The 19,813-nt window shown below is 55.1% G+C and overlaps 1 protein-coding gene across 1 annotated transcript; it reads right to left on the bottom strand.

Moving 5' to 3' along the window:
• Positions 1-3,854: 3,854 nt before the first annotated feature.
• On the bottom strand, positions 3,855-19,499 carry ANKK1 (ankyrin repeat and kinase domain containing 1). The gene is made up of 8 exons (XM_075547818.1): positions 19,318-19,499; positions 11,322-11,616; positions 9,303-9,454; positions 9,058-9,107; positions 8,412-8,567; positions 7,366-7,484; positions 6,796-6,832; positions 3,855-5,158 (listed from the first exon to the last, which is right to left on the bottom strand). The coding sequence occupies exons 1-8, from the start codon at positions 19,497-19,499 to the stop codon at positions 3,855-3,857; spliced, it is 2,295 nt and encodes a 764-aa protein (XP_075403933.1).
• Positions 19,500-19,813: the final 314 nt, after the last annotated feature.

Genomic DNA, 19,813 nt, shown 5'->3' with positions numbered 1-19,813 from the left:
TCTCGGTGCGTCAGAAGCCACTTGGTGGTAGAGAGTTTGTTCTTTTAATGAGTTAGTCACCATGACGACTCTCCACAGGATGAGGGGACCCCTGTGCAGCACAAAGCGGTTAGGACCATGTCTGTGATCCCCACCTTGGTGGCATGCACAGTCTAACAGGATGGCCGTCTTCGTCCATCAGGTGGTCAGTCATACAGTCTGGGCCAGAGCCCCTGCCAGGGGCAGAGACTGCTGCTGCCGTCTCGGGAAGGCGGCCATCTGCAGAGCTAGCTGCAAAGAACCGCTCCGGGCCCACTTCCCCAGACATGGAGTGTGGCAGGCGGCCCGGGTGCCTTGGCATCCAGTGGGGGAGAGCTGTGGCTGTTGAGGAAACAGCACAGGCGACTTCCCGGAAGGTGTGGGCATGGATCCCAAAGAAGCCCCTGCGGGTCCTGCTTCCCTGGTGGCATCAGAACGGGAATGGCCAGCTGCCTGCCACCACCAGGTCATTGAGGACTGACCTTCCAGTCCCCTCACCTGTCTGCCATCCCATCCCAACTTAACCTTCCCTTCCACTAGCAACGGCAGGGTCTCCTGTTTCCCTGCCAGCCTGACTCTGTGCCCAACAAGCTTATCTGGGCCAAGGTTGGGTCTGTTGATAGCAGCGAACATTTATGGGGGGGGGGCACAAAGGGATACTGGTCTCTTGTGGCTGCTGCAACGACATCATGTAACAAAGTGCCACCACCAGGCAGCTAAGAATCACGAGAATTTACTCCTTCCCCGTTCTGGAGGGGGTGTTGGTGATGCCACCATGCCATGTCGACTCACTGGTTAGACATAGCTTGAAACAAGAGGGTGCCCTGCCCGCAGGTGGTGGATGGGACATGTTGGCCCTCCCTGGCCTGAATGCACCACTTCAATGATCCCTCACCACCGAAGGGGGTGCAGGAGGCAGGACTCTGGGGATCTCAGCCTTGGGGGTCGGTTACCTAGCCTGGCCTGACCTGGCCAACAGGAGCAAAAGGATCATGTGCCTGATCTAATGTCTTTCAGGCAGCTCTTAATTCTCTCTCTCCTCAACTTCTTTCCAATCGGAGGAAGAGCCCTGTTCCTCCCCACGGCTGCCTCTGAGCTGAGCTGGCCCAGACTTGGCAGCCCTGCATCATGCCCGATAGGGAGCGGACTGAGACTCGGTGCCAGATCAGAACGTGGTGGGCAAGGAGGGACAAATGGCTTGTGTCCCCTGGCCTCCTCTCTTCCCTGCCTGGACGTGTGCTGGGAAACACGGAACGCTCAGGAGCATCTTCAGGCACATTCTCCACTAAGGCTTCATCGCAGGGAGGACAGGGAGAGGGACCGACAGCTGGCATGGGGAGGAATTTTGGGTGGTGGGGAGGGGGAGGGGTGGAATGGGCAGTGTGAGTTCCCTGGGATCAGGGCACAAGTCCCCACAGGTCCAACCCCCATAGAGAAAGGCCGATGTTACCCTGTGGCCAGTGACTACTCCTTATGCTAAGGACAGAGAGACAGAGGCCATGGCACTCTCCCTGCTGGAGCCGCCTAGGCCAGCAGCTCTTCAGAATGATGTGAGACTTTGTCAATGCTGATGTCAGGGTCCTCCTGTCCACCCCAAAGCCGACTGCCACCGAGCTATTGCTACAGGGCAGAGAGGAGCACCTGCTGGGGGTCTGTGCATCTTCTCAGGGGCAGATGGCCTCATCTTTCTCCAGAGGAGCCTCCTTCCGGTTAGCAGCCCATGCAGGCCCCTCTCTCAATGGAGCTGGTGTAGAAGGGTCAGAGTCGTACCAGCATTAAGTGCTCCCGGCTGCTCACTGAAAAGACTGAGGGTTCCTTGCACCCAGAGGCACCTCGGAAGAAAGGCCTGGTGATTTCCGTGTGCAACACCAGCCATGGGACACGCTGTGGCACACAGTTCTACGCTGATACTCGGAAGTCTCCCAGGGTGGAAGCGGATGCCACAGCAGCTGGCTCAGGACCAAGGACGGGTGTGTGTTTGTTTTATTCCACACATCCCTCCTCTTTCTCCCCGGAAACTCCGCCTTGCCAAAGTGCCACTCAGGGGCACAGCCCAGCTTGGAGCTGCTCCCCGGTGGGCCCACCCCTTCATGGGACGTCTCCAGGCCCCGGGGAGGCTGAGGATCTGTGAACTCGGCAGGCAGAGCCAGCTGTGGGGCGGCAGGTTTCCTCAGCCTCACCTCTCACGGGAGCTGCTGGCGGCCGCCTGTGTCAGCCTAGAGGAGCAAGTGGCTGGAGAGCAACCTGCTGGCTGACCGAGGAGGGAGCTGGCCAGAGAAGGTTCCTTTTCTCTGAGAGGACATCATCCAAGCAAGGCCTACAGGAAGCCCAGGACCCCCGCAGCTGAGGCGGAGCTCCAGTTGCAGGGGGCTAGTGGGAGTCATCACCCTGACCCTCCTCCTAACTGCCCCATGACCAGCAAGACAGGCAGGGCCTGCTGATGGATGGACAGGGTGTGGTCACGGGAGAGGCCTCTGAGCCCTGCCAGCCCCCAGATAAACCACCTCTTACCGTGAAGCACCCCTCCACGTCCTCTCATCTGCTCATCCATTTCCTTCTTCAGCAAACTCACCACACCCACAGACACGCCACCCAGTCACCCAGTCACAGACACACCACATACAGAGACACACCACACTACTCTATCACACTCACAGGCACACTACCCAATCACATACATCCACCATGCTACATGAAACACAGACACCACACAGAGACACACCAAACTATATCACACCACACACGGATCACATATACACCACATGCAGACATACCAAATACACCAAACACATACAAACCACACACACATAAACAAAGCACACTAATCACATCCAAGCCACACACATAAACAGACTTCACCCAACTCCCCACATGTGCCCTTGGCTTCCTCTCTCTTGTGAGCTCACTCAGAGACCCGTTCCAACCACACACCACACAAATCACACCACACGCCATCCTAAATCACACTACCCACTGCTATCGAGTTGATTTGGACACATAGCCAAAGAATGAATCTTTATGGGAGCAGACAGCCTCATCTTGCTCCCTCTGAGCTGATGGTGGATTTGAACCACCAACCTTGCAGTTAGCAGCCCACTGCCCAATTCACAGTGCTACCAGGGATCCATAATACTGACTAATGACCCCTAGATAAAACTGGCCTATAGGTTGATCTCTCTGGAGGGAGGTCAGAGCCATAGCTGTTGTCAGATGCCAGAGATGAAGACGGGTAGTGTCAGTGGACACACAGGAGAGGGGCAGCGACCCCTGCAGTGAGGAGCTCACACAGGCCCACTCAGCCAGTGGAACACACTCTTCCATTGCCCTGAGGCACCATGTGTGAGGCCCCAGGGTCTCTGGAAAACTGTGGTCGGTGGGACAGCAGGGGTCTAGCAGGTGGCATGAAGTGTGGGCAGATGGTTCTGTGGAACTGGGAGCTCTTGCTGCCCTTCTGCCCCAGCTTGTGGCCAGAACCACAGGCCAGGGCAGCCCCTGCCCTCACTGCCATGCTGCCCTCTGTTGGCTTCTCTAGGGTCTGGCAGCCTCTGCTAACTCAGGGGCAAGGGGCAGATGTAGCAGGAGTCTTGGGGGCATGGGGTCTGGCATCCAATTCAGAAAGAGATGGGGGTCCGTTGGAGATGCCCTTGGGGAAGGTCTGGAAGGAACTCCCCATGCCAGGGCGCCTTCCCCAGCCAACACCTGGGTGTTCAGTCTGTCTACCATCAGACCAAGTCCCTGTGTCTTCTCAAGGCTGCGGTGAAGGTAGGGGCTCCACATGGGGAGGGGGCCATCCCAACACCCAGCTGCACTTCTTCCAGCCCCTTCCTCCCAAGTGCCTAAACCTCTGTCTGAGCCCCTGGCTCAGCACCACCCAGAATGGGCACTGTGGGCTCCTTGCCCTCTAGGAAGGCGACAATGCCCTGCCTTTGGCTTCGGAGGGCCAGCTGCAGGGGTGTGCAGCCCACCCCATCCTGGGTGTCCAGCTGGGCGCCAGCCTTGACCAGCACTTTGAGGATGGCCGCATTGCCCTTGAGGGCAGCCAGGTGGGCGGCTGTCCAGCCCACCCTGTTGCAGGCCTGGACATCAGCATGGTGTTCCAGGAGGTGAATGACGCTCAGGAAGGCTTCTCCTTGGACGGCCATGTGCAGCGGTCTCCAGCCGGACTGTTCAGCGGCATTGGGATCTGCCCCACACCGCAGCAGGGTCAGCACCACCACCTCCTCCCCGTGGCGTGCTGCCAGGTGCAGGGGAGTCCAGTTCATGCCCCCCTGAGCATCCAGGTCAGCGTGACTCTCTGCCAGCAGGTGGATCACCTCCAGGTGGCCCTTGTAGGCCGCTAGGTGCAGTGGTGTCCAGCCCTGCTGGGTGGCCAGCTCAGTGCTGGCCCCGTGCCTGAGCAGCATCTTGCATATCAGGTACTTGCCCCTGGCGGCCGCGATGTGCAGTGGACCATAGCCGCCCTGGTCAAGGGCGTCAGGGGCCGCTCCGCTCTTGAGCAGGTGCTGAATGGCCCTCACTTTGCCCCGCTCCACGGCTAGGTGCAGTGGAGTCCGCAGGTTCCTCTGTTGAGCGTCCAGCTTGGCCCCCTGCCCTGTCAGCAACTTGACCAGGCTGATGTGACCAAAGTAGGCGGCCACGTGGAGGGGGCTCTTGCCTTCAGTCTCTCGCAGGTTGGGGTCAGCCTGACGGGAGGCCAGGAGCCGGGCCACGTTCTCAAAGTTGTTCTGCGCGGCCAGGTGCAGCGGTGTCCAGCCCTCGTGCTCCTGGGCATCCACGTGAGCCCCGTGGTCCAGGAGCAGGCGGGCGGTGCGGTCGTCCCCATTCTGGGCTGCAAAGTGCAGCGGGGCCCAGCCGTCCTCGTCTGCCAGGTTAGGGTCTGCCCCGTGCTCCAGGAGCAGGGCACAGAGGTCGGGCTGCTGGTCCTGCGCGGCGATGAGGAGCGGCGTGTACCCGCAGGCCGTCTGGCAGTCCACGTCCACTTCGTGGGCCAGCAACAGCTTCACCTGCTCCAAGCTCCCCTGTGCCACCAGGAAGTGGAGGGGGGTGACCTTGTTCTCGTAGACGCCCAGTTCCTCGTCGCTGGGGACCAAGCTCTCGCTGTCCGACAGCTGCAGTACCCACTTCCAGTAGTCTCCTGAGTCTGCTGGGGGGAAAAAGCTGGCTGAAAAAGGGGACCTTTCCCCTGTCCAGAGGTCACCTCGGCCACCCTGCTTTGTCCTGGGAAAGCCTTTGCCATTATCGTAGATCTCCTGGGTGCCACAACTTGTTTGCTCTTGGCTGGTTACCAAAAGGTTTGCAGTTTGAATCCCCCCAGCAGTACCCCGGAAGATAAGAGCTGGTGACCCGCTCCCAGAGATACCAGTCAAGAAAACCCTGCCCGGGTGGCCTGAGTCACAATGGGCAAGAGCAACAACACACTGCTATTGCCGTTGTTACCATTACAGGTTGGAAACTGCTCGAGAGACTGGAAGCAGGAAGGGTTGGGAAGCCTTGAGTTCAAATCCTGAGTCCACCACTTGGCGTCACGTGACCTTCCTCATTCTCTGCCTCTATGAGCCTCTCTCTAGGAACCCTGGCCGCTCTGCAGGAGAAAGATGGAGCTTTCTACTCCCATCAACAGTGAGCATTTCGGAAACCCACAGGTGCAGTGCTCCCGTGGCCCACGGGGTCGCTATGAGTTGGAATTGGCCTGATGGCAGAGGGCTCAGATTGTAGGTTCTGAGCCTCCGTTCTGAGTGGTGTGAAGCCTCCAGCAGCCGAAGTGAGGGCCGGTGAAGCACAGTGCTCAGAGGGCTGGCGGCCCAGAGTCTGGTGCTCCGTGCTGACAGTAAACCTGTGATGAGCTCTATAATCTGAGCTCCCCCAGAAGGCGTGAAGGGCCCACTTCTGCTCTGCCCCCAAGTCCCCAACCAAACTTACGGCTGTGAGTCGACGCCGACTCACAGTGACCCTACAGGATACAGGAGCTTGGCTTTCTGGGACTGGACGTCTTTGTGGGAACCAATAGCTTTCATCTCTCTTCCTCGGAGTGGCTAATGGGTTTGAACCACCAAACTCCAGGTCAGCCGTCCAGCATTTAACTTGCTGTGCTGCCGGGCTCCTTTCTGCTCTACCCGGCAGCATTAAAACAACAGCGGCAGACAGTTGCCATCAGTCAGCCCGACTCACAGTGACCCCTGCTGCGTCAGAGAAGACCCGTGCTTTCAGTGGCTGAAAGTCAAATAACAGGATGCATGTTGCCAGGCTTTTCTGCGGAGGTGTGTCTGGGTGGACTGGACCCCCGGTCTCTCACCCAGCACCCAAGCGTGCTTACCACAGCTCTACACAGGGACTCCACTTGGCAGCGATATTAAACGTTAAAAACAGAAAAGCCAGCAGCAACAAGCCTGCCAGCCACCAATGCCCAGGGCCCCCCTAGGAGCTTTGGATTTAATTTGGCTGGTGGGGGACCCAGGCATCGTATTGTTTTCAGTCCCTGCTGGTGTTCATGTGCAGCCGGGGTTGAGAACCACTGTTTCCACTATCCAGCTGAGAAGGGAGGTGTCTGGCCTTTGGAGAACACAGACTTGTGTGTGTGTAGGCGGGGGGGGGGTGGGGGGGGCGGGGGAGGCGCGGAGCCAGGACCCCCAAGGGGATGTGCTGTTCTGGAACATAGATCAGGGTGCTAGGGAAAGGGACCCAGTAGTCTAGACATGTGACGGGCCTGGGAAGGCTGGGGGGATTCCCCTTTCTCCCCCACAGAAGGTTCTCTGGTCCCACACTGTGCCCCAGACTCACCACTGTCCGTCAGCTTCTGGCGGATGTCCTCATTGACCTGCAGGGATGGGAGGATGGAGGGCAAACGTATGAGTCTGTGGGCGGCTCGCTCCAGTCCTCATCGTCCTCCCCTCCCATCCTCTCTCCACCCGCCAGGACTCCACCCATCCCCCTCTGAGGGGCCCCTCCTCCTAAGCCACCCCTCACAGAGCAGGGAAGACTGGCCAGGACTAGAAGGCCGGCAGAGTGGACCCACAGATTCTCCTGGGCCACAGTGCCTCCTCATGTCTGGTTCCCTGTGAGAGTCCAGACAGGGGAACAGAGAGCTGGCCTTCAGGCCCAGTGGACCGGAGCCCTTAGGACAGCAGGTCTCCCTTGCAGGCCAGGGCTCTGCTGACTTCCACCCCGATTCTCAGGGCAGGGGCCCGCCTTATCCAGAAGCCACCTTTGTTTCCCTGTGGATGAGCACAGTTTGGCAGATGACAGCTCCGCTGGCAGCCTCATCAGGAAGCCTCAGAGAAGACTCACCTGTGTGACCACAGGACACTCCCCACAACACACACACAGACCCAAGGCAGACTGGGCACTCACCTCTGGGGACTGGCGCAGCGACGGCTTGCAGGACACCTTCCTGGCCAGGCCCTCGCTGTCTGGGTCGGCCACGGCACTCTGGAGCAGGGACAGCAGCATGTCCGTCTCCATCGTGATGTCTGCTCCATGGGGGGAGGAGGCAAGGAAGTGGTCGGCTGGTGGGGAGTGGGTGGTGGTGCCAATCTCAACACCCCCTGGGGCTCGCTTGAAGCCACGCATGTGCTGAGGACGCAGGGGCCTGGCTCACAGCCTTGGCAAGCCCCTGCCCCTGCTGGGCACCAGCATTCTTCTCTGTAAGACGGGGCAGCGGGACGAAAGTCTCTCTAAGCTACTCACATGTACCCACATGGGTGTGCTCGTTGTCTCTGAGGGCCTAGAAATATCACGACCCACTGCATGCCTGTTGACCCCTTCAGCTGGGGGACTTGACCTCCAGACCAACCCTGAACTGCAGGCCCAGTGCAAGACTCTGAATTCTACCCATGCTGGGTGACCCTGGTTCCTGGTTGTTCAGCTTCTTGGCATCTAGGCAAGGGCAGGGGTGGGAGGAGGGGTCGGGACAGAGTACTCTGTGATGCACGGAAACTAGAGCCAGGCTACAAGTGGGTCTGGGCTGAGCCAAGAAACAGAGCAGTCTGAGCTGACCTTTCTCTGTTCTCTCCATGTGCACTCTGAACTCTGAACTCTCCATGTGCACCTTAGGGAAGAAGGTGGATGTGTGGAAGGGGGGCACCCATGGAAAGGAACCCCAATGCAAACTGGCACTTCCAACGATGATGGGCCTCCGAGGCGGAGCCAGGGCTGGGCCCCACATCTCCTGAGAGCCAGCCACAAGGGCTCCCTCCTCCAGATTGTACACGGATGCACCCATTGTCCTGCTGGGATCCAGACCCAGCCTCCCCAGACTGCGATGCTGGCCCTGCCTGAAAAGCCATCCCAGGACCCCAGTGCTGCAGGCCTCTCTGTGTAGCCCCCAGCATGGTCACCGAGCATCCTGCCCTCCCCTGGCTCCAGCCCCACCCGGCACCCCGCTCCCTGCTGAGAACCTGAGAAGCATGGCCTCTTCTTGGGGTCCTGGTCCCAGCAACGCTTCATCAGGTCCGCCATCTGGTGGACCTCACCCGGCCAGTCCTCCGAGATGGGCTGCATGGAGGGCCGCACGCCCATGGCCACTTGCACGATGATGTTCATCATGTTAAAGCCTGCGGGAGGAGGTCCGGAAGGTGGCTGGGGACCTGGCTGAGTTGCCCAGCGGGGCGCGCTTTTGCACAAACTAGGGGCTTCATGAAGGTGTAGTGAGCCCCGAGGGATGCTGTGGGCTGACTGGAGGTTCAGGATTAAGTAGCCACAGCTCTCAGACCAGCCCTGACCACCACCATGCCCCCAGCACCCCCACTCCCACACACTGCGGGCCTAGGAAAGCCTCTGCCTTTCAACTTGGCCCGGCTGTCCACGCTTCCTGGTGGTGCAGCCTATCCACCTCTAGACAGTAGAAGGGGTGGGAGGAAGGAAGAGACTTAGGGCCATCCAGCAGGAGGTCCTGGACAGCTGTTTCTCTTTCTTCCCATTTTAATGTGAAATGAGGAGGGGTAGGGTGAGGAGAGGCGCTTCCCCAACACCTGCCCCTTCTTCTGCCCTCCCAGGCCCCAAGGCTGCCCACGGCCCCCGGGTCCCTGCACCGAGCCCCGCTACCTGGATATGGTTTCTTCTGCACGAGGATCTCCCAGATGACTATCCCGAAGCTGTGGGAGGACAGTACCCCCTGAGTGGCCTTTCTTAGATGTCCATGGCAGCCCAGCCAGGGGGACACAGACTAAGTGACCCTGTCCAAGACCCCCCGCTCCCTGGAGGTCAGGAATAGACTGATCTCAGGTCCCTAAGACCTCATCCCCAGGGTAAGGCCAATGAGCTGTCCCACCTGAGGAACCTGCACTCACCTGTACACATCGTATTTGGATCCTGGCGCCTGGTTACTATCCAGAAACATCTCTGGGGGGATGTAGCTGAGGGTGCCCCGCAGAGCTGACCTCTCGATGTACTGCATCCGGGTCGATTGTTCCAGCCACTTGGACAGGCCAAAGTCCGAAATCTGGGAGGAAACCAGAGGTTGTGGATGTCAGGGTGGCTGCTCCAGAGTCCTCCCTCCAGAAAACAGCTTCGGGTTCTCAGTCCTCTCGCTGGCTTCCCCTCTCCCAGTGCAGGGCAGCAGTGATGACCTTGACCCAGTGGTTCTGTCACCGACTTCTGTTCCTGTTCACCAGTCACTTACCTGTGCATGGCCTCTGTTTACTCATCTGTGGAATGGAATCGATACAAACGCTGAACCCATAGTGTTAGTATGAGAATTAAGAGAGGCTCCAGAAACCCGTCACCCAGGACCCAGAGCACAGGAAGCACGTGGGAGCAGAGCATTCCGAAGAGGGCCATGGATACACTAGGCTACGTGAAAGAACGCCATCTTTGGCTGGCCTTTATCCCTTCCTCTGAATGAGAATGGTCTCAAGGGCAGGGAGTCTGGTGCATTCCTTCCACCTACTCCATGTACCGCCCCAACCTCGCTGCCCCCTTTGCTTCCTTCCATCAATTTATCACTTCGTCAATGAGCCATTCACTGGCTGACAGCGAGGCTGGCTAAGAGAGATGAGAGCTCCCTAACCCTGAGAAGTGCTTCTTGAGATGGGGGTGAGTCATCTCGGAAATAGCCTTACTGTTGACTGATGGCTGTTGTGTGCTCTTGAGCTGATTTCCACTGCCAGGGACCCAAGAGAACAGGGGTCACCTGCCCCGTGGGGTTTTCTAGGTTGAAATCTTTATGGGAGCAGATCCCAAGGGTCTTTTCACCCACAGAGCAGCTCGTGGGTCTGAATGGTTGACCTTGTGCTCCACAGCCAGCGCTTAACAATGGCACCCCAGGGGCTCCCTCACCCTGGATCACATATTTCCAAGGAGGGATAGTAATATGGAGACACGGAGGTACAGTGAGGGTACACAGTGGGGTCTGTGGAAGGGCTCCCCGAGCAAGGGACCTTTAGGCGCAGAGCTGAAGGTCCGCTAGATCCCATGGGTGAATGGGGGAAGGGAATTCCACGCAGAAGGAACAGAATGTGCAAAGGTGCCACTGAAGGAGAACGCACGCAGCGTTGCAGTTCTGGGAACGAAAGAAATGGCCACACGACCGTTCTCTAGGGTCACAGCATCTCTGGTGCAATGACTGTCAGTGCACTACAGCTCACGGCCACCCCAGGAGTGTCGAGCGAAACTGCCCCTGGGGTGCCAAGGGCTGCATTTTGGGGAGGAAACCCTCCATGCTTTTTATCCCAAAGGACCGCTGGGCTGGCAGTCCAGGGCATTACCTGTTTCCAGTCGGTCGATTCTCATCTTCCCCATGGGAGACCTGGGTTCAAATCCTCGCCAATGCACCTCCCGTGCAGCCCCCACCCACACCAGTGGAGACCCGGATACTGCTGTGACGCTGACTAGGTCTTAGCAGAGGTTCCGGACTAAGACGGGCAAGAAAGGCCTGAAGATCTACCTCTAAACACCGGCCGATGGAAACCATGGGTCACAATGATTTCACCCATAAACCATCCCGGGGACAGCCCAGGAACAAGCAGAATGTTGTTTCATGAGACAGGGGTCAACTCAAGAGCAGCTAACAAGGAGGACGACCAACAGCATCACCATCTCATTCGGGTCACCATCAACCTGTGAGAGATAGGGGATTTCCTACCCACCCTTGAAATTGATGAGAGGCTCACAGAGGGCTAGCCCAGAGACCCCCAATATCCACCTGCGCACACCATCCATCTCTGCTTTGGGGGTCTCTGTCCATGAGGGGAATATCACAAAACTCTTGAGAGGCCCAACACCGGGCAGGTGGATAACCTACTCCTTTAGAGAAGATTCTAGCATGAAAAGGGGTAGGTGGGTAGGGGGCTATTGGCCAGGACTCTTACCTTGACGTGCATGTTGCTGTCCAGGAGGATGTTGCCTGGCTTGAGGTCCAGGTGCAGCAGGTGAGGCTTAATGCTGTGAAGGAAGTTCATGGCCAGGCTGGTCTCATGGATGAGGCGGAACTTGAGTTGCCAGCAGAGGCTGTGAGTGGGCAGTATCTTCTCCAGGGAGCCATTGACCATGAACTCCATCACAATGCCCAGGGGCTGCTTGCACACCCCATAGATGGACACAATGTGCTGAAACTTGATCTTCTCCATTTTGGCCGCTTCCTCAATGAGACAATTCACATGAGAGCTGCAGAGAAGAGGGAGACAGGTGGAGGAGGGCAACCCATCCGCTGCCAGGGCAACCAGTAGAACACATAAATAGGCACATGCCAAGCTGTAGGGACCTGGAGACGCTTCCGTGGATTTTGGGGTGGTGGAGGAGGCACAGGTGAAGGGCCAGATGGCCATCAGGGATAAGACAGGAAGTGAAGGTGTTTGCAGGTTCTGGCTGAGCATATTCTGCAAAGGTGGTCTCAGTGAGCAGGGATCTCAGCCTGTCTTGTATTCTGGCCACTCACTTATTGGTCACCACCCTTTGTAGATTGTGAGCCCCTTGAAGATCAATCTTAACCCTCATGCTCCTTCTGTTTTAAAGTATCCCTGATTGTGAAAATTTTATACGAGGGGGTACCCCCCCCAAAAAAAACGCAGAATTTTTTTCAAAGCGATTTATTTTACAAAACAGCCTTATCACCTTCAACGTACTTGTGTTTGTCTGGATTGACTAGAGAAACAAATTCATAGATACTCATATGTGTATAAGAAAGAGCTTTATATAAAAGAGCAATTGTGTATTAAGAAAACAGCTCAGCCCAGTCCAGATCAAGTCCACAAGTCTGATATTAGCCCCCATGTCCGATATCAGTCTGTAATTTCCTTTTCAGGCTTATACAACACACGCAGTGATGCCAAATGCAGGAAGATCACAGACCAGTGGGTACAAAGTCTTGTGGATCCAGTGGTGGTAGAAGCATCTCAACACTGATGTGGGTCTCCATGTGGCTCCTCCTGCTCCAAGGCTATGGCTCCATCAGTGTAGCTCCATGTAGAATGTCTCGCAGGGAGAGTGTGTGTCCCACCTCCAGGGAGGAAGACAGGAGTTCCCAGAATCCTCGAGAGAAGACCACGCCCACATAGAGACCTCATTGGCTGTGACCTGATTTACAGGCTAGACTCCGCCCCTTCACAAATTGACGGATTATGTTACTGTCACAGTATTCTCCATTACACTTAATACATGTGTCAAATCTGCTATTCCATTCTTGGAAACATTACTCAAACTCATCTGTTTGGGTGGCTGACAGCACATCTCTCATTGTTTTCTTCACCTCTTCTACTTCGTCAAATCGCTTTCCTTCATGTTCTTCTTCATTTGTAGAAACAAAAAAAATCAATAGAGAAAGGTCGGGTGAGTGAGGTGCATGGGGCGAGAGGCAAGCTATTTTTGCCAAAAAACTGCCACAAATCAGACAATTTTTTGACACTGTTATGCAATCTTTTCAGAACCTCTAAATAGAAAGTTTGACTAACAGTCTGACCTGGAGGAACAAACTCCAAAGGCACTGAGTTGGAATTTTCATCCGTTTGGGAAGTTGATGGATGTCCAGAATGAAGTTTGTCATCAAATCATCATTTCACCTTTTTTGAAATGAGAAAACCACTCATACACTTGCGCTTTTCCCATAGTTCTGTCCTTGTAAGCTGTGTTCCACATCACATCAGTTTCTGGGGCAATTATCCTGAGCAGGAAACAAAGTTTCACAGCCGCACACTATTCTCTTAAATCAGATATCATAAAAAAACCAGGTTCCAGTGAAACTTCTTTCAAAAAAAAATTCACTGTGACCAGGGAGAACCTTCCCAGGTGACGCCACTGGGTGCACTAACTCAGAGCAAGTTGCTCAATGCTCATCTAGCAGGAAAAATGCATACTAAGAAAGCTCTTTCTACCAAGGTCAATTCCGGTTTTTATGGGACACCCCCTCATATATATGCACACAAATCTCATAGAAAATTGGAGGCACACAGAAGGAAATGGAATCATCAGTAATCCAACCTTCCAGAGATCATCTCCCCTGATATTTTAGGCTATTCTTTGTTTACATCATCAAGGCATCTCCCTCTCATTAGCTCCTCCCATGTCCCCTATGCCGTTTTCCATGCTGGGTGTAATCTGATTGCCTCCCATGCACATCGCAGGGGCACGGCCCCCAGCTGGCTGTTCTCCGCTCTCTGGATAAACTGTCAGAACTCACCCTGTGCTCTCCACAGCATGTTGCCGGGCTCTGCACAGTACATCTGGGTCAAATGGAACAGAAGTCAAGGCTTCAGGAATTCAACCTTCACTAACTCCCCAGCTCCATGCACTGCAGGTGCCCATGGAACAATAAATATGTAAATTGTTGTAGATCATTTTGGGATTGCAGGGTGGGGATTAAGGGAAAATGCCATTTTTTAAAGCACAATGTTCTGCAAGACTGCGTTGGCATCCCAACCAGAAGATGCTTAAAATGAGCTAGGAGGGGAGGCCGGGGGCTCCCTGAGAAGTTAGTCTGGGAAGCTCTGAGTGCCAGAAATGCCCTTCAGCTCTCCCTGTGCATCTGGGCTGGTTGGGGCATCCAGATCTCTCCTGTTCTTGCTTTCAGATTCCCCCACCCCACCCCCCACCCCCCACCTCCCGTGAAAGCCCTGATCCATCTCTTCCTCCAGAGTTCACAGGAGTGAGACAACGTCTGCCATGAATGGTGGGAAGCATGGGATCGGGGACCAGATCACCCTGATCCTAAATCCCAGCGCTGTCTAAATACTCATTGTCTGCATGAGTTTGGACAAGTCAGCTCTCTGAGCCTCCGTTTCTTAACTGGAAAATGGGAATCCTGGTAAGTGCCATGAACCATCCCCTTCACACCCTGGCATCTTAAAACCATTCATTACGCCTGCTGCCCCTCCTTCCCAGCACGTCCCACCTTGCTCAGGGTTCTGGCCTCGGCACCTCGCTGGGCAAGCTCTTGTCAGGTCACCAATGCCCCCTTCTCGCTATATCCAAGGACCGTGCGCCAGTCCACTCCATGAACATTTTTGTTGCGGTCAACTTCTATGTAACAAATCTTCTGCCGTTTGAACATTCTGCATGTGCACAAGCCAACTCGGGTTATGTCTATGTGTTAGTCTGGTAGACTAGAGAAACAAATCCATAGATACACCTATGTGTATAAGAGAGAGATTGATATACAAGAGCAATTGAACATTGAGAAAACATCCCAGCCCAGTCCAGATCAAGTCCATAAGTCTGATATTAGCTCATATGTCTGGTTCCAATCTATAACATCCTCTTCAGATTCACAAAACACATGCAGTGATTCCGAATGCAGAAGATCACAGGCCAATGGACAGAAAGTCTTTGGATCCAGTGTCATTGGAAACATCTCAGTGCTGGCAGGAGTCTCTCTGTGGCTTCTCCGGCTTCGGAAATTTGGTTGCGTCCATGTGGCTTGTCTTCTGCAATGTCTCCCAGGGAGTTGCAGAGAGAGAGAGAGAGAGGTGTCTCCCGCCTCCAAGGAGGATGAACCAGATTTCCCAGAATTCTTAGAAGGCCATGCCCACACAGAAGTCTCATTGGCTGTCTCCAGACTGACAGCCTAGACTCTACCCTACACTCTTAATCCTTAAACTGACGCCAGATTAGGTGACTACCACAGTCTACCACATTGGTCAACCATTGTTGTCATTGAGTTTCTGTCCAGCTGGTGCTGACTCATGGGGACCCCATTAGTATCAGGCTAGCACTGGGCTCCATGGGGCTTTTGAGACTGTTGGCAGGCCTGTCCTCTGAGGAGCCTCTGGGTGAATTCAACCCCCCCAGTAATTCTGCTATCCAATCATTGCCATTATCCATTTCCAAATTACCCTATCACTTTTTTAAAAAAAAGTTGGCCTACGCTTTTCCTCAGAGCAGGGCGTGTTATGGATCTCTTGTGATTATTTGCTTGGAACACTCTCGGGCCTCAGCTGCATGTCAGCATTCCCCAGGCGTTCACTCTCTGTTTTCTAGGCACTTCCTCTCTGTTTCCTTTGCAGGCTCGGTCCATTGGGCATGGTCCCGATCCTCTGCTCACTCCATACTCTCTGTCTCGACATCTCCAACACTTCACCTGATACTCCCCCCAATGCCAGCTCCCTCCCCATCTGTTCTTATCTCGGGGAACGGGGCCTCCACACCCCTAGTTACCAGTCCTGGTGACACATCCTTGACTGTATTCCTACTCTCAGTTTCCATAAGCCGTTCTTCCCCTTTCAAAATATAGCAAGAATGTGGCGACTTCTCTCCACCTCCTACCATTTACATCTTCGTCTCACTTTCCTAGAGCTGACACTTAAAAAAGGTAAGTTGGAGTATGTCACATCTCAGCTCAAAACTGTCCGACGGCTCTCCTGTTGTTCAGAAAGAAGTAAGGCACTTATAATGGCGGCCAAGCCTGATGAGCTCTGCTCCCCTCCTGGGCATCCCTTGCTGTCTTAATTGTATTCAGATCATGTCTTCACTCTGCTCCTAGTACACTGGCCTCTTCGTGTTCTTCCATCGTCTCAAGAGCATTCCCACCCTAGGACTTTCGCCCTCAGTGGTCCTTCTATCTGTGGATCACAGGTGGCATCAAATCAAGGGCTGCTAATTGAAAGGTCAGCAGTTCAAACTCACCAGTCACTCTGAGGGAGAAAGATGAGGCTGTCTGCCTCTGTAAAGATTTATAGTCTCACAAACCCTGTGTGTGCGGCTGTCTACTCCTGGAAAGAGTTCAGTCTCAGAAACCCAGAGGGTCAGTTCTGCTCTGTCCACTAGGGCAGTTATACATAAGAACTGACTGGGAGTGAGTTTTGAATCTATAAGTCAGCATCAACTCAATGGCAGGAGATTGGAAATTGGGTCCCCTCTACCTAGAGCACTTTTCCCTAGGACAGCCACACGACCCGCTCCTTCCTTTGCTGTACATTTCTATTTACATGGAATCTTCCTAGGAAAAATGTCATACAATTATATATATATATATATATACATATATATATACATATATATATTCCTTTTACTCTCACAGACTCCCACCAACTTTGTCACACCTTATCCCCCATACATAGGCCACAAACAAATGTTTCTAGCCAAAATCTAATCTTTGAAGATCTCCTCAGCTCTCTTTAATCAAGAAAACAACAAGGTCCTTTACACAAACATCCATGTGTATTGTTCATACCTTGTCTCTCTTCATGAGAGTGTAAGCTCCCTGAAAGGGAGCTGTCGAGTCAGCTCCAGTTCAGGGAGACCCTGTGCACCACAGAACAAAACACTGCCCAGGCCCGTGCCATTCTTACAACTGTTAATACGTTGGAGTCCACTGTTGCAGCCACCATGTCGATGCACCCTCAGGAGGGCTTGCCTGAACAATAACAACAGTCTCCTATCTAGCTGAGTGTCCGCTCTGTCCTCACCCGTCCATTCTCCATGCTACAAATCTGATAGTTTCCCCCACTGTACTGCACCCCACCCCACCCCACCACCACCAAACACACCCCTGGCTTACCCCCTTCAGGAGGCACTTTCCACAATTCCCTCACTCCCAGCTCCAGGCACAAAAATCTTTTCTCCACCCCTTGTATTTACTACGTGCCTCCTGCCTCGAGTCCTTTGCTGGCTGTTGCCTGCGCCCGGAAAGCTTCCTCCTCTGCACCTACTCAGCTCATGCTCAGCCTCCACGTTCCAGCTCCAGGTTAACTTCCTCAGGGAAGACTTTACTGATTGCAACCAAACTGTGTTAAACTCTCCCAAAACTGTGCATGTCTTCTTTCTTCTACTTCTCATGTGTGTGTGAACTGGAGCCCCGAGTCCCAGGGTCCCATAGAACAAGGCCACGCCTGTTCCATTCAGGGACTGGACTTGCACTGTGCCCTGCCCAGGGCAGGAGAGCAAACAAGCATTTATAAATGAGCAAATGAGTAGACTGGAGGAGGGCCCACTGAGATAAGGAACACAGAGAGAGCCCTTGGCACGGCATAGTACATGACACATCAAAAGGAAAAGAAAACAAAGGCCCATTGCTATGGGCTTGACCCCCACGCATGCAAACCCACAGATGTCATAGACACACTGTGATCCAGAGGGTTTTCAGAGAGTCATTTCTAGAACGAGATCACCAAGCCTTCCTTCTGAGGCACCTCTGGCTGGACTCGAACCCCCCAGCCGTTTAGATGGCAGCCTGGCTCCTTAACCACTTGCACCAGCAAGGAACTCACTTGGCACATTCAAACAACAGCAAAATCAAACTTGTGGCCCCAGCGTGGATTGCGACGCTTGGCGATCCTGAATGGTAGAGTGGCCCTGCCCCACAGGGTTGCTTGAGACATCGAGGGCATGAACTACTGCTCACTTCCTCCCCCTTTTCCACCCTGGGAATTCCCAGAACTTGGGAGGGAAAGTTGCCGGAGTTACACTCCGTGTCAAGCAGGGTAGACGTGTCAGTACCATGCATTTCCATTTGGTCCTTCCTTCAATGATTTGGACGGATCCTGCGGTAGTCTGACTCCTCCCCACAGCCAACTGGAGGGTGTGCAGGAAGGAAAATGAGAGAGCCGTGGGTTACTTGGCTTTGCCCCTGTCCGTGAGGTGTGCAGGGGTGCCTCACTGAGCATCACTGAAGAGGCTGGCTTGAGTGCGCAGGGCCTGAGGCTGTCTCAGGAGTATGCATTAAACAACAACACCTCATTGCCGTGCAGTCATTCCGGACTCTTGGGGACCACATAGGGCAAGGCAGAACTGCCTCTATGAGTTTGTGAGACCGTAACTGTTTAGGGGAGTAGCAAGCCCCACCTTTCTCCCACAAGGGTGCTGGAGGTTTCAAACTGAGGACCTTGTGGATTACAGTCCAACGCATAACCACTATGCCACCAGGAGACATGCCTGGTGACCCTGGAACCCACTGGACTCCGTTCTGACTCATAGAGCAATGTTGCTAAGACTGTAAATTTTTACAGGAGTGGATTGCCTCTCTTTCTCCCTCGGAGTGCTGGAGGTGGGATTGAACCGGCAGTCTTCCCATCAGTTAGCAGCCCATTGCCTGAAGCACAGACAGCACCACACAGTACACGATAAAACTGCATCCAGACAAGATGCCCCTTCCCCAGACACTCTTGCTGATGCCCAAGGAGCTCCCGGAGGAGGAAAGGGTTAACCTGCTCTCGCTTAAAACATCACCCCAGACTCTTTTCATGGCTCCAGGGTGGGGGCCAACACACGCAAGTGCACGCACATTGGGCAGGAGGGTGGGGCGGGGGGCATCGAAGCCTGGCTCCTTGGGAAGACAGAGAGGGTGGAACAGTAGGGGTGAGGGAGGAAGCGTGGTACCTAGCCCGGTGAGAGCTTGAGGGAACCCAGAGACAAAACCCTGCAGGGGTGCAGGGTCCCTGAGCCCAGGGAGGCTGGGCAGCGTCCATCCAGGGGCACATCAGCCCGTCAGGCTCACCCTGACCTGGCTGGGTGCAGACACACAGCCCTGCCCTGGAAGTCTGGGGTGGGCAGCACAATGGCAGGGCAGGTAAGGCCACACGTCACCACTCAGGCACTTGGAAGGAGGGAGGTGGCTGGAAGGAGGAGGCAGGCTGGAGTGTGGGAGGTAGATGGCATCTGTGGAGGGTGAGTTCTGCTCACCTGTGGCCTCCACTGATCCCCATACAAGCAAGAATTATGCGCCACTCGCATGCCGGGTAATGGACACAAACGGGCCTAGCCCAGCTTGTGTGTGTGTGTGTGTGGGGGGGGGGGCAGGCTTCTGGGAGGCATTTAGAATGGAGGAGGGGACAAGCTAGGGCCCCAAGCTCGGCCGCCTCTCCCTCAGCAGCAGCCGGCTTGACCCAGCTTTCTCCTCTGAAAGAAATGGGATGGTTGGAGGGCGAGACCCCTCAGTACCTGTGGGCGTCAGTCAGGAGGCAGGGGGAGCACTTGATGGCGTAGTGGGTCCGCCAGCGCTTGTGGCGCACCTGGAACACCTGGCCAAAGCCGCCGCTGGCCACCTGGCGCCAATCATCCTCGAAGTCCTCGCGGCTGAAGATGGTGAGGCTTCCCAGGCGCCGCTCTACACCCTCGGCCATGGGGTCCCAGCGGCGTCCCGCTCTCTGCGCAGCAGCTGCAGCCCGCTGGCCCGAGCAGCCTTCACTTCCTGCTCCCCAGATGTGAGGGTGGGGACAGTAAGACAAGCCTGCCGCCCCTCCTTCCTACACGGAGAAGATCCTGCCGGGCAAAGGCGGGGAAACCCAGACCTGAGCTCTGGGGCTCCAGGCTAGAAGAGATGGGGGAGGGAGCTCTGGTCTGGGGAAAGGGGTAGGTTTCTGTAAAGCACCCTCTCCCAAGAGGCCCTCCTCCCTCAGTTGCAGCCTTTGATACGCACCCCCCCCCCCCAGAACCC

Source organism: Tenrec ecaudatus, chromosome 4 (genome assembly GCF_050624435.1).
Source record: "Tenrec ecaudatus isolate mTenEca1 chromosome 4, mTenEca1.hap1, whole genome shotgun sequence".
NCBI classification, from domain to species: Eukaryota; Metazoa; Chordata; class Mammalia; order Afrosoricida; family Tenrecidae; genus Tenrec; species Tenrec ecaudatus.
The sequence above is the reverse complement of the archived record's forward strand: the minus strand, read 5'-3'. Positions and strand labels throughout refer to the sequence as shown.